This window comes from Anas platyrhynchos, chromosome 11 (assembly GCF_047663525.1).
Source record: "Anas platyrhynchos isolate ZD024472 breed Pekin duck chromosome 11, IASCAAS_PekinDuck_T2T, whole genome shotgun sequence".
Classification (NCBI taxonomy): Eukaryota; Metazoa; Chordata; class Aves; order Anseriformes; family Anatidae; genus Anas; species Anas platyrhynchos.
Window position 1 is genome coordinate 23,189,796 of NC_092597.1, and position 12,141 is coordinate 23,201,936.

Sequence of the window (12,141 nt, forward strand, 5' to 3'; positions counted from 1 at the left end):
ACGGTCCTCCGGGCCCACAAGGATTTGGCTTTATATAGCACCTGGGAGATGCATGTCAGATAACGCTGGCAGGCTTTCAAAACCTTCTCTGCAGCTTTTGTGCCAAGACCTATAGGACGCGTTCCAGAGCATCTCGCAGGAATGTTTGTTATTATGGCAGGCCAAGAAAAAAAAGAGGGGGGAAAAGAGGCAGTGCGGGAGCACATCGCTGTTAATTACCAAAAATCCTTTAATAACCCACATTACTATAAATGATGTGTGCATTACGGGGAGGACAATTGAGGGCTCTGTTTTTCTTGCCCCACGTTGGGGCGTGGAACAATGCCCCCTTGTTGCCCAGCCCGAGGTGGTGGCACTCCTGGTGAAATTGGGGTTTCTCCATCCCGTACCTGTGCCCGCTGTGAAAACCCCATTGTTCGTCGCCCGGGGACAGGCAGGGGCCGTCACGCGACCTTATCTCCACACAAAGCCCATCAGGACATTTCTGAGGAGGTTTTAAGGTTTCCATAAGAAATTGGATTCATTAACCCAAAGCTGTGCGGGTGCAGCCGGGGCTCCGCAGGTGCTGCCCAAAAATGCTGATCAGGAACCTGCCCAAACCGGGATTTACAATATCTTGGTTGACAAATTTTGTTCATTTCTTTCTTTTTTGTTGCTTCCTGGAGTTTTCCAGGTGCTGTGAGGCCGGGCCGCCAGGTGAAGGTGCCCCACTGCCCTTTGGGGGCACCTTCCTGGGGCTGCTGCGGGGCCATCACCGCATCCCAACTGCTCGATAACCTCAATAAATCACAGGATATCCACAGGATATTCCCCATAAACCATGGCATAAAGGTGCGGGGGGATTTGTATTTTATTTTATTTTATTTTATTTTATTTTATTTTATTTATTATTTTATTTTCTTTTATTATTTTTTTATTATTTTATTTTCTTTTATTACTTTAATTTTTATTATTATTTTATTTTATTTTCTCTTATTATTTTATTTTCTTTTACTATTCTATCTCCTTTTATGATTTCCTTTTATTATTTTAACTTTCATTATTTTCCTTCATTATTTCTTTCATTTCATTCTTATTTTTTTTTCTTTTCTTCCATACCCTTTTCCATCACTTTAATTTCTTCCTTTTGTACTGAAACGTCAAATTCGTGCAGGGCAGCCCCCCTTCCCCCGTACCCCTCCGGGTGCCCCCACCGGGCCCTACCCGGGGCACGCCGCCCCCCCACGGCCCCTGTCCCCACGCTGCCGCCGGCGGGCACAAGGACCCAGCGCGGGCCCCGCGGCGCGCCTTTCATTCACGGCCACGCCGCGGCGCGCGGGGAGGGCGGAGCCGGCTCGGCAGAACAGCCAATGGGAAGCGGCGGAGCCGCGCGTCACTCGCCGACTGACCAATGGGCGCGCTCCGAGCCTGAACTTTTGCCACGGCGGACGAGTCGCTGCAGCGCGGGGGCGGGGCCCGGCGCCGCGGCTCCGGCGGGAGGGGAGGGAGGGGGGTGAGGAGGAGCGGCGTTAACCCTTTCGCTGCCGGATCGCCGCCTTGACCTACTTTCCCCGGGGGCAGCCCCTTGGAACCCCCCCATATTCCCATTCCGTGCCCGGGCTGGGGCAGCGAGGGGACTGGGTTGCGAGGGGAAGGGGGCGAGCGGCAAAGCTGGCTCGGTGTTCGGGGGGGAGGTAAATAAGGAGGGGGGTGATGGTAAAAAAAAAGGGCGCGTGTCCCTTTAAGAGCGCGGCCGGCCGAGCCGCTGTTTGCGCAACGGGCGGCGCGGCGCGGGGCCGCCGGAGTGTCTAGACTGGCACATGATGGGGCCGCAGCCAATCGCGCCGCCGCTCGCCAGGGGCCCCGCGTGCGCGCCCGAGCCACACAAAAGCTCCGCGAGGGCGGGCGGAGCGCGGCGGCGGCGGCAGCGGCGGCCCCGGCAGCCGGAGCCGAGCCGAGCCCAGCCGGACCCAGACCCAGCGCCCAGAGCCAGCAGCGCCCCGCCCGCCCCCCGGATCCTCAGCGCTGCCATCCATGTCCTGAAGCCGGCGTCTCTAGTTCCGAGCCTTCTTGGTTTTTTTTTTTTCGCTTTTTAATTTTTTCTTCCGTTTTTTCCCCGATTTTTTTCCTTATTTTTTCGCGTTTTCCGTTTTTGCTCCTTTTCCCCTACCTTTTTTGCCGTTTTCCTTTTTCCCCCTAAATTTTCCGGGATATTTTCCCCTAATTTTTTCCCTTTTTTTCCCCTGATTTTCCCCCTTTTCCCCCTAATTTTTCCCTAATCTTCCTCCTTTTTCCCCTCATTTTCCCCTAATTTCCCCCTAAACTTCCCCTAATTTCCCCCCTTCTCCCTTTTAAATCCCCCTTTCCTCCCCCCTTCCCCTCCTTTTTTTATTTTCCCTTTTCCCCCCCATTTTTTCCTTTTTCCCCCCATTTTTCCCCTTCTCCCCCTTTCCTCCCTCCCCCCCCACACCCCCCCTTTCTCCTCCCTACCACCCCCCCCGGCCTCCTCTCACCCCCCCCACCTCCCCCCTCTCCCTCTCCCTCCCCCCGGTTTATGCTCGGCCTCCCCCCGGCCCCGTCCCGTGCCCCGGGCCTCGCCGCCGCCGCCGCCCCCTTCTCGCCGCTCCCTTCGCGGCCCCGGCGCGGCGGCGGCCGATGGCGGAGGGCCCGGCGGGGCGGCCGTGAGCCCGGCTCCGGGAGCTTCCCCGCGGCGCCGTCTATGCCCGCCCGGCGCCCCCGCCCCGCCGCCCGCCCCATGGTGCAGCCCCGCCGCGGGCCGGGGGCGAGTCGCTGCGCAGGGCTGTGGCGGGGCGCCGCACGGAGGAGCCGGGGAGCGGGGCCCGGCCGCCGGGAGGGGGCTGAGATGAGATAGAGGCGGCGGCCGGCCGGCCACCAGCCCCCCCCCCCCCTCCCCTCCCCTCCCTTCCCCTCCCCTCCCCTCCGCCCCGGCGCCACAGGGGGCGGCGAACGGCGCCGCCGGCCCCCGGCCGCCCGCTCCTCGGCGTATGTTCAGGTCCAAACGCTCGGGGCTGGTGCGGCGCCTGTGGAGGAGCCGCGTCGTGCCCGACGGCGACAACGACGGCGGCGATGGAAGAGCCACGAGCGGCGACCGCGAGCCCGGAGCCGGCGGTGAAAACGGCGAAAAAAGCCCGGAGCGGAGCCGCCCGGCCCTAGGGAGCTGCGGAGGGGCCGGGGGAAGCCGCGGGGGCCCCCCGATGGCGGAGCGCCGGGGGGGTCGGCACCGCCGGGGGGACGCCACCGAAGGAGCGAACCCGAGACGCGGCCGGGAGCGAGGCGGGCGCACGGTGACCTGCTGCCTGTTCGGGGAGAGGCAGCCCGGAGGAGCCCCTCGGGTCGCCCCCCCGAGCCCCGACGGCAGCGGAGCCGGAGCCGGAGCTGGAGCTGGCGGCTGCGGGGCCCCCCCCGGCGGTTCCCCGGAGCGGAGGGGCCGCGAGGCGCGGTCTCGGCTGCTGGTGCTGGAGCAGGAGCTGAAAGCCGTCACCTACTCGCTGCTGAAGCGGCTGAAGGAGCGCTCGTTGGACAGCCTGCTGGAGGCGGTGGAGTCCCGCGGGGGGATGCCGAGCGGCTGCGTGCTGGTGGCCCGCACCGAGGTGCGTTTGGGGGGCCAGGCGGCTCCCCCCCACCTCCTGCTGGGGAAACTTTTCCGCTGGCCCGACCTGCAGCACCCCGCCGAGCTCAAACCCCTCTGCGAGTGCCAGAGCTTCGGAGCCGCCGACGGCCCCACCGTCTGCTGCAACCCCTACCACTTCAGCCGCCTCTGTGGGCCAGGTGAGAAGCGGGGAGCTGGGGGGGGGGCTGTGGAGATGGGGGGCAAGGGGGTGGTGGGGAAGGAGGGCTGGGGTTTGGGGACGGGGGCCTGAAGTTTGGAGAGGGGGGGCTGAGGTTTGGGGAGGGGTCCTTTAGCTTTGGAGAGGGGTCCTGAGTTTTGGAGAGGGGGTCCCGAACTTTGGAGAGGGGTCCTTTAGTTTTGGAGAGGACGCACTGAGCTCTGGAGAGGGATCCTGAGCTTTGGAGACAGGGTCCTGGAGTTTAGGAAGGAGGCTCCCGAGCTTTAAGAGGGAGTCCCAAAGTTTGGGGATCCCCCACCCCAAATTACCCCATGCCCAGCCAAGATGGGACAGGCACCGGCGCTTGGGAGACCCACGCAGCAACCCCCTTTTCCCTATATTTTTTTTTTTTCCACCCCCCCCCGCGGAGGTCCCCCTGCTATTTAGGTGCCGAAGGGGCGATAATGTGCAGTTTGCATCCTGCTGGCGCCAGCCTGGCTCGCCGCTTCTCGGGGCGGCCGCGGAGCCGGGCAATTACCGCCGCGCCTCCAGCCGCAGGGCCCCGCGCGGGGCTGCGGGACCGGGGGGGAGCGGGGGCAGCCACAGCCCCACCGAGCCCTGGGCTTGGCTTTTGGCTTTGCCCCTTTTTTTTTTTATTTTTTTTTTATTATTATTTTTTCCTTTTATTTTTTTTCTAATTTTTTTTTTCGATGCGGATGGAGAAACCCCGGAGGATATCGGAATCCTGCTCACGGTCCCCTTCTTGGCAAGGGCTTTGATTTTATTTATTTTGCAATCCGGAATCCTGCCTCGCTTTGCATCACTTGGTTGAAAGAAACTTCTGTGCTCGGCACGCAGCGCCGGCGCGCTGCTTCCCCCCCGAAGATCGCTAGAGGCTGGAAGTAGCTTTTTGCTTCGATTGGAGGGGATGGGCGTTTATTTTAGAAGCGGCCAAAGTTTCCAAGCCGCCTTCCCGCAGCGATGGCTTTTTCCCAGTGCTCTGTGGCTGCGAGCCCCGGGCGCTTCTGGCGCGTTCCTGCTCTGCAAGGGGGTCCCTGGGCTGGGGCCCCCCCAGCTCCAGCTCTGCCTCTACTGGGGGAAGGCAGCGGGAGGCCCAGCATGGCCCTGGTGCCGCCACGAATGGTGCCCCTGCTCTGGCCACGGGTGCGCCTTCATCCCCAAAATCCCCGCGGGTGATGGGATGGAGCAGCACAAGAACTCAGCCGTGCTTCGAAGAACCGCACCGTGGCACCGGGTCCAGCTCTGGCAGGGGACCTGCTGCTGCTCCAGGGCTGGACGTTGGCTCCGTTTCCTGTTTGTGTGATTTTTTTTTTTCTTGGAGGCTGTTAAGAGCCCTCGAGGAGAGCGTCTAGCTGCTGGCAGCATGCTCGGTTAGGGCCTTTCAGTGCCTGTTTCGGGATGAGGATGAGGAACCTTTCCTTTTTGAGAGGTATGAATTGGGCAGAGGCCATGCCAGAGCACCACGGAGGGGATGCTGACGTCGGTTTTGATGAAATAACCCCAAGTGAGCTGCGGTCATTACACTGAGGGACTGGTCTTCTGCTCAGTGTGGGAGCTGAGGAGCGCACGCTTGTTGGAGAGGCCTGGGGTCAGCGTCCTGCCTCCGAATTTCCAGGGCAGCGCCTCCCCAGCGTCAGCATCAGCCCAGCTGCAGCAAGGCTGAATTCTAGAAGGAGCTCATGATTGAGAAGAAAACCCCACCTCTACCCCAAAAAATGATGGAGGACCTTCCCCAGCTCGTCGCGTGGTCTTTATGCTTCCAAGCACAGCAGGAGCCAGCTCGCTGACCCGATTCATCCAGGCACTTCTGGGGACTTGCTGCGGGCACGTGGCTGTGGATGTGCTGCTGCTGAGCACCAGGCGCCTTCACGGGGTGAAGGACCATCAGAGGACCAAACTGGGGCCCACATGACTGAGCCCCCAAGCAGCCAGGTGCTGCTGGACACACCAAAGTGACTTTGGTGGCTTTTTGGCCGAAGCCAGCCAGCCCTCAGCATCGGTCTGTCCGTGCCAAGAAAGGAGCCTCTCGTCATCACCCAACGCCCATTTTTTAGTCTTTGTAATGCGGAGTTTGGGGAGCTCTGGCTGGGTCCTCGCACGTGGGTTGGAGCCGCTGTTGGGGTGGCCGTGCTGGGAGGCAGGACGGCCACGTTCCCAGCCGTAATGTCTGCCTTGAGGGGTCAGGGCTGAACCCTGTTGGGCAAAGACATGGAGGAGACTTGGTGTAGAGTTCCTGGTGGGTTCCCAGTGCGAGTGGGCTTCCCTCCGTTGTGTTTGCAGCCTTCAAAGCGCTCCTGACTCAGAAGAGCTTTCATTTGTAGACTGAACACAACACTAACGCAAACTTTCCTTTTTTCCAGAGTCTCCACCACCTCCTTACTCTCGGCTGTCTCCTAATGATGAGCAAAAGCCACTGGGTACGTGCCTTCACCTCTTTTGATCTCCTGCAGCTCTCGTGCTGCAGCCCCGGTGCCGGCACCTTGCGGTGGCGCAGCGGGCAGCGGCGGGGATTTTCTGCCTGCTCATTACTTCTGAGCAAGCATCAGCTGACGGGCTTCGAGCAGTAAACGAACGCCGGTTTATCATCCCAAATTGCCGTGCGGGCGCATGCAGATTTCCCCAACTGAGCCGAAGCCCACGGGGGCGTAATGAAGGGTTCCCGGGCGCCGTGTTTTGTCTGCGTGCGGGTGCCGGAGCGAGGGGGGCGTGGGAGCTCCCGGCTGCACCCCGGCCGGCTCCTGCCCTTCCTGTGCTCATTAACCCGAGACGCAGCCTCTCCAAAAGTCGCTGCTCTGTAATTTTGGAAGGGCATTTTGCTGCTCCTAATGAATCAGAAAAGCTTTGGAAAGGGAAAAGCCCTCCCTAGCCTTCGCGTCCGGAGCATCCTGCGAAGGAGATTTGCTGGTTGTGGGTTGCTTTTGTTTTCCTTCTCCTTTTTTTTTTTTCTTTGTTAGGTGTGGGAAAAAAGAGAGGGGAAAAAAAAAACAACCTCGTCCCTCCCTGTTCTCCCCACTGCGGGGTAATTCCCTTCAGAAAGTGCTGGTGCTGCAGGGAGGGATGGTAGGGAGCCACACGTGACTTGGTTAAAACAACAGCCAGGGCCTGAAATCTGCTTCATTGGCTTGTTTGATTGGAAAAATAATAGTTAATCTGTGAGCAAACAGTTGAGCACTTAATTAGAGGGGTGTAAGCAAGAGAGAATAACAAAGACTCTTAACTTGTTAAAACAAAGTTTCCTTCGCTTCAGCAAAGAGGAAGGAAGGAAGGAAGCAAGAATAAACAGCTTCAAGAATTTTAATGGCGATAATTAAGTATAGTAACTATGAATTGTTTAGAGGCTTAATGTAACCTTATCCAGTAAGCACCAAGTTCCTACTTGTTTGATTGACTTTGCTGCAGTTATTTCTGTGGTCGAAGCGATTCAGACTTTGCACGGTGGAGGTACAAAGCTAAATGCTGCTTTTTGGCCCAGCTGAGAGTTTGTCGGGAGCTGTGGGCAGGGGATGGGAAGCAGAGGGGCCCTGGGCACGCACATAGCGCTTGCAAATTCAGGAGGATTAAAAACTGGGCTTTTTTTTTTTTCCTGTCTCTTTGCAGATCTATCGGATTCCACGTTGTCTTACACTGAAACAGAGGCTACAAACTCGCCCAATGTCACACCCGGAGAGTTCTCAGGTTGGCAGGCGGTCGTGCTCCCGGGGAGCTCGGGGACTGGAGGAGGAGGAGGAGGAGAATGGAGGGGGGGGGTTGTGCTGCGCCCTCCCTGTGCTTGGCACAAACGGGGAGCACGAGGGGCAGCCGCTCAGGGTGGCTGCTTGGAGATGTCTGGGCTCCAAGGCCCTGGCTTTGCTCTGCCCCACCCCTGCACCTTTTCTTGCATTTTGCGGTGCGCAGGCACCACCAGAGGCGGTTTTGGAGCAGGGGATCAGGATTTGGATCCGCGTGGCGCTAGGGCTGTGCTTGGTCGTTGAACCTCTCCGGTCTGGGGCTGAGCGCTGTGCGGCGGGGAGGAGGAAAGAAGGGACCTGTCCGTGGGACCTGCTTGTTTCCATGCCAGAAAGGACTTCGTTTGAGGCAGAGCCTGGCAACTAGGTTTGGGGTGGACAAACCCACTGAGCTATCCGGGGCTGAGCACCTGGGTGGGTTTGGTGCTCGCTGGGGCCGGTGCAAGAAGACGGGGTGGCGGTGACTTGGCTGGTTTGGCAAAACCCACTCCTGAGGATGCTCAAGCCTTCAAGCAGCACAGCATGGTGCTGTTGTGATCGCATGGCACGTGGCCCCGTGGGCATTTTTTGGGGATGGTCTCCCTGGGAGGCTCCCCAGTGGCCGCAGGTCTTGCCGTGTGCGTGCTGGGGGCTCGCCGTGTGCGTGCCAAGTGGCTGCAGCGGGGAAACAATTGATAGGAGCACGGTGCTGTGATAAACGTGTGCTCCCAGCGCCCAGCAAAACATCTCCTGGGCTGGATCCGTCCCCGTAAAGCTCCCCGTGCCCGTGGCTTTTATTGTAACTTGATAATAGCCATTAATTACAGCGGCGGAGTTTTAAAAGCAGGGTTCCTGAGGATGTAATGGTTTAGCTTCTATCACAGCTGAGTTCTTTATGGGACATCTGGTGGGGTTTCTGGGCTGGAAGGGAGATTTTAACTTTTACTCGAACAATATAATGATAACATGTGACCAGGATCGGGCTGAAATCGGATCCCTGCTCTCCCCCTGCGTGGTTTCAAATGGTGTAACTTTTAATAAGAGTCTGGGGCTGCGTGATTTATTTTTCCCCAGCGCTCCCGATTGCTGAAAGAGGATAAGAGCCTCACTGAAGTTAACCCATACTTGTCATCGCTGCAGAGTAAAAGGAGAAAAAAAAAGCACTTAGGCCGTGGTCTCTCTGCCACGTTTGGGTTTGTTTATTCTCCATCCCGACTTATTTCGTGGGTCTGTGCAAACGGCACAGGAGGCACGCGGCCTGCCCTGCCCGCGCTGTGTGTACCGAAGGAAGGAACTGTGCGTTTAGCTCCCCTTCCAGAAATAAGGACGTTTTGGATCCAGCATCAAGCCGCTACTATTTATTGCTCCGGCTTTGATCATCAAAAAGGCTTTTCCTCCGAAAACCACAGAATTCAGTTTGGGGTAACAAAGAGAGCCATTCTTGTGCTGTCGCTCGTTTGCTTGATGGGCTTCTAAACGGGAAGCTTTAGCATGAAGTGGGAAGATCATCTCTTTATATGTACAAAAACTGAAAATGCTGTTTGAAGTTGGGCCTTTTCATGGTTACAACGATGATCTTTACCATCTGAAAGGCCGAAGCCTGAGGTTTGGGCCATGACATGGGGCTGTCTGCCCATGGGTAACCCCGTGGAGAGCAGGTTTTGGGAGCAGGTTGGGAGCGCTTCTTGTTCCTCTGAAAAGTGCAATGGTCAGGAAGGGTCTGGGGTGGTGGAGGAGGCACTTGGAGGTCTTTGATCCCAAGTTTCCAGCCGTGGAGTTGAAGCAGCATCACGTTTAGGCACACAGCAGTTTGTGGGGTGGCCTCCAGTGTGCCTGAGATTTACTGGTGCAGCCGAACCCTGGGGATCCATCGGGGCTGGTTCCTGGGGGATCCGAAGAGGAAAACCTGGGGTTTCGTGGTCCTGTGGAGCCCGGGCAGGTTTCTGTGGGCAGGCTCACAGGGCCGAGCAGCCACGTGGGGACACCCAGGTCACTGCCCTGGCCTGGGGCTGCCGATGGTGGCTCCGTGCCGCGGTCACCCAGGAGGGGACGTCCCCAGCCCAGCTCGCCGGGACGGGGCTGGGGAAATACCAGGGAAAGGGCAAAATCCAGCGAGGCAGAAACAAAGCTCAGCCCCGTGACTCATAACTGGTGGAACATTTGTAGTAATTTCTCTCTTTTTTTTTTTTTTCCCTCTTCCCCTCAGACTTGGCTCCTCCAGCAGTGCCAAGAAGCTGCTGTACCCGTTCGACTCGCCAGGCTTGCAGAGGGCTGCGCGGCTCTGCAAACTGGTTCGGGGTGCAGCAAGCAGCCCGGCCCTGGGGGCTTCGCCGTTCCCTGCCTCCCCCAGGGCTCTTCCTCACCCCAAAAGACCCCATTTCTTGCCTTCCCAGTGGACAAAACCCCATAAATTTGCACGAGCAGCGATCCCGAGGTGCTGTGGTCTTGTTCATGGTGGCGCTGAGCTCTCCAAGGGCTGTGCTGGAGCAGGGGCAGCGGTGCCGCTTGTCGGGAGCGGTTTATCTGTCTTTTGGGGTCCATGGGATCATGTTGGGGCACCTCTTTTCCTTGAGCAGCTCTCAGGACGGGGAGGTCTGAGCCGTAGGAGCAGGCAGCAGCTCCCGCAGCAGCCGGTGCCAAGCCTTTGTGCTCGCTGCTCTGCCCCGAAACGCGCCGCTCGTCGCGCCGCCTCGCCTCGTGTGCCGCCGCACGCCTGCTCCCTTGCATTGAAAGTTTCATTGTTCGGAGGGAAAGGCCTTTGGGAATCGGGCTGCCTGCGGGGCTCCAGCCTCGTGTGTGGCAGGGCTTTGCTCCTCACCATGCCTCCCTCCTGCACAGTCCCTTGGCTACAAGTCCTGGCGAGGGCTTGTACCCGCAGCCAGGGGCTTTGCAGGAGGTGCCGGGGAAGATGCTGCCTTAGGTGTTCCAAAACTGGCGTGCTCTTTGGTCCAGAGATGAATTTGCTTCCCCTGTGCTCAGGCTCTTTGAGAGTTTCAGCCCTGGTGGGCTCGCTCGTAGCATCCGAAAGGTGCAGCTGGGACCCTGGTAAAGATCTGGGATGAATTTGGGGCATTTGGGAGCCTCTCCTGAAAGGATGGAGCCGGTGTGAAAACACATGGATGGATCTGAAACCTGGAGAAGGAAGGAAAGGCTTGTGTGCAGGGCTGGGCTGTGCCAAAGGATGCGCTCTGCATTACTCTGGTGTTGGCAGAGGACAATCGTGGATTAACAGAGTAGAGAAACCGAGACTGGATGGGCCAGAGCTCATTTAGATCACTTCTGTCAGGTCTTGGAAAGCCGAAGGATCTGCTTGTGGTGGTGGTGGGATGCAGGGATGGTGTCCCTGTATGCTTTGGGATGGCTCAGCCCCGTTGCAGCGATGTCCCGGGTACAAAGGGAGAGCTGCAGGGGGATTTTCTCTGCTCGCAGCAGCCTTGGGAGGCTTCAGGAAGCAGATTTCCAAATGCACCGCATGGAGAAAGTGAGCGTCTCCCTTCCTCTCCCCCCCCTAGAAATAACAGACCACGAGGATTCATGCTAACAAGGAAATTTATGAAGATCCTCTGTGTTAGGGATAGGAAAAAAAAAAAGCCTATAAATATGTAAGGCGGATGTGTGTGGAAACTGGGCAAACACTGCCCTTTCCAGGCGGGGGGAGAGACTGGGAAATTACCTGCTAGTAGAAAACCTGCTATTTTTCTCGTTAGGCGGGCAGTTTCTGCTGGAGGTGACGAGGCAGGGGGGTTTGCAGCGGGTTTGGGAGCATTTTGGGGCTGGGGGCTGAGGTTGGGAGCGGGCAGCATCGCTGACCCTACTCCTCCTGTCTGCCCCCGTCCTGTTCCAGCAAACAGACGTCCCCCCTAAAAAACGAGCGGAGCGTATCTGTGCATCCAGCTTAATCACAGACAGATGTTTATTTGGGCCAGTAATGGTTTTGGTTTCCTTTTTCTTTCATATTTAACTTAAAGCTCGCTGGCGTGTCTGACTCGGAGCAGTCCATAACAATCAGGGTTTGGCTAAAAGGTTTTCTCGTCGGAGGAGCGCGCGCCTTGCCAAGAGCTACTTCTTTGATGCAAAAAAATACATCCTGGAGGTGCTTTGTCAGATGTTTTTATATTAAACATTTTTCCCTCCATAGTTTTAAGTTTGCCAACGGGAAATAAAATGCATCTATTTTCCAATGGGCTTCAAGAGAGGAATTCTGCGCGCCGCGTGAAGGTTTTCCCCCACGGCCCGTGGGCTGCATGGATGCTGGAACACGGATCAGAGAGCGCAGCCGCACGGCATCCCTTTTCCCTTCCTTTCCTTTCCCTTCCCATCCCGAGGACTTCACACCACCAAACCTCGCTGTGGGAGCGAAGCCTCCAGCCCTGCCTGGCCCCGACATCAAAGGCAGCCCCAAATCGCCGAGCGAGCCCCCAGGGAAGGTGGGGAAGTCCTCGGGGATGGCACCCTCAGCTTGCAGCGCTCACCCCTTTCAGAGACAAAGGTGTGCAGCAAGTGTCCTCAAACCGTCCGGGCTGGTGATGAGTGCTCCAGAGCCTGCAGATCTACAGGAGGGTCCTTGTTGGATTTATTACCTTGGGGCTTGCTGCAGCGGTGGCTCCGGTGGCAGCTCCTGGCATGGAGACGTTGGTTCCTGCAGGGCA

The 12,141-nt window shown here is 58.0% G+C and overlaps 1 protein-coding gene across 1 annotated transcript in view; it reads left to right on the top strand.

Annotated features, from left to right (window-relative positions):
* Nucleotides 1-1,689: 1,689 nt before the first annotated feature.
* SMAD6 (SMAD family member 6) overlaps nucleotides 1,690-12,141 on the top strand; it is a 33,012-nt gene continuing 22,560 nt past the window's right edge. Inside the window, exons 1-3 of the mRNA XM_038185064.2 lie at nucleotides 1,690-3,768; nucleotides 6,149-6,205; nucleotides 7,386-7,463. Coding sequence (XP_038040992.2) covers nucleotides 2,985-3,768; nucleotides 6,149-6,205; nucleotides 7,386-7,463 — 919 coding nt within the window. The 5' untranslated portion in view covers nucleotides 1,690-2,984. The remainder of the gene's footprint in view (nucleotides 3,769-6,148; nucleotides 6,206-7,385; nucleotides 7,464-12,141) is intronic.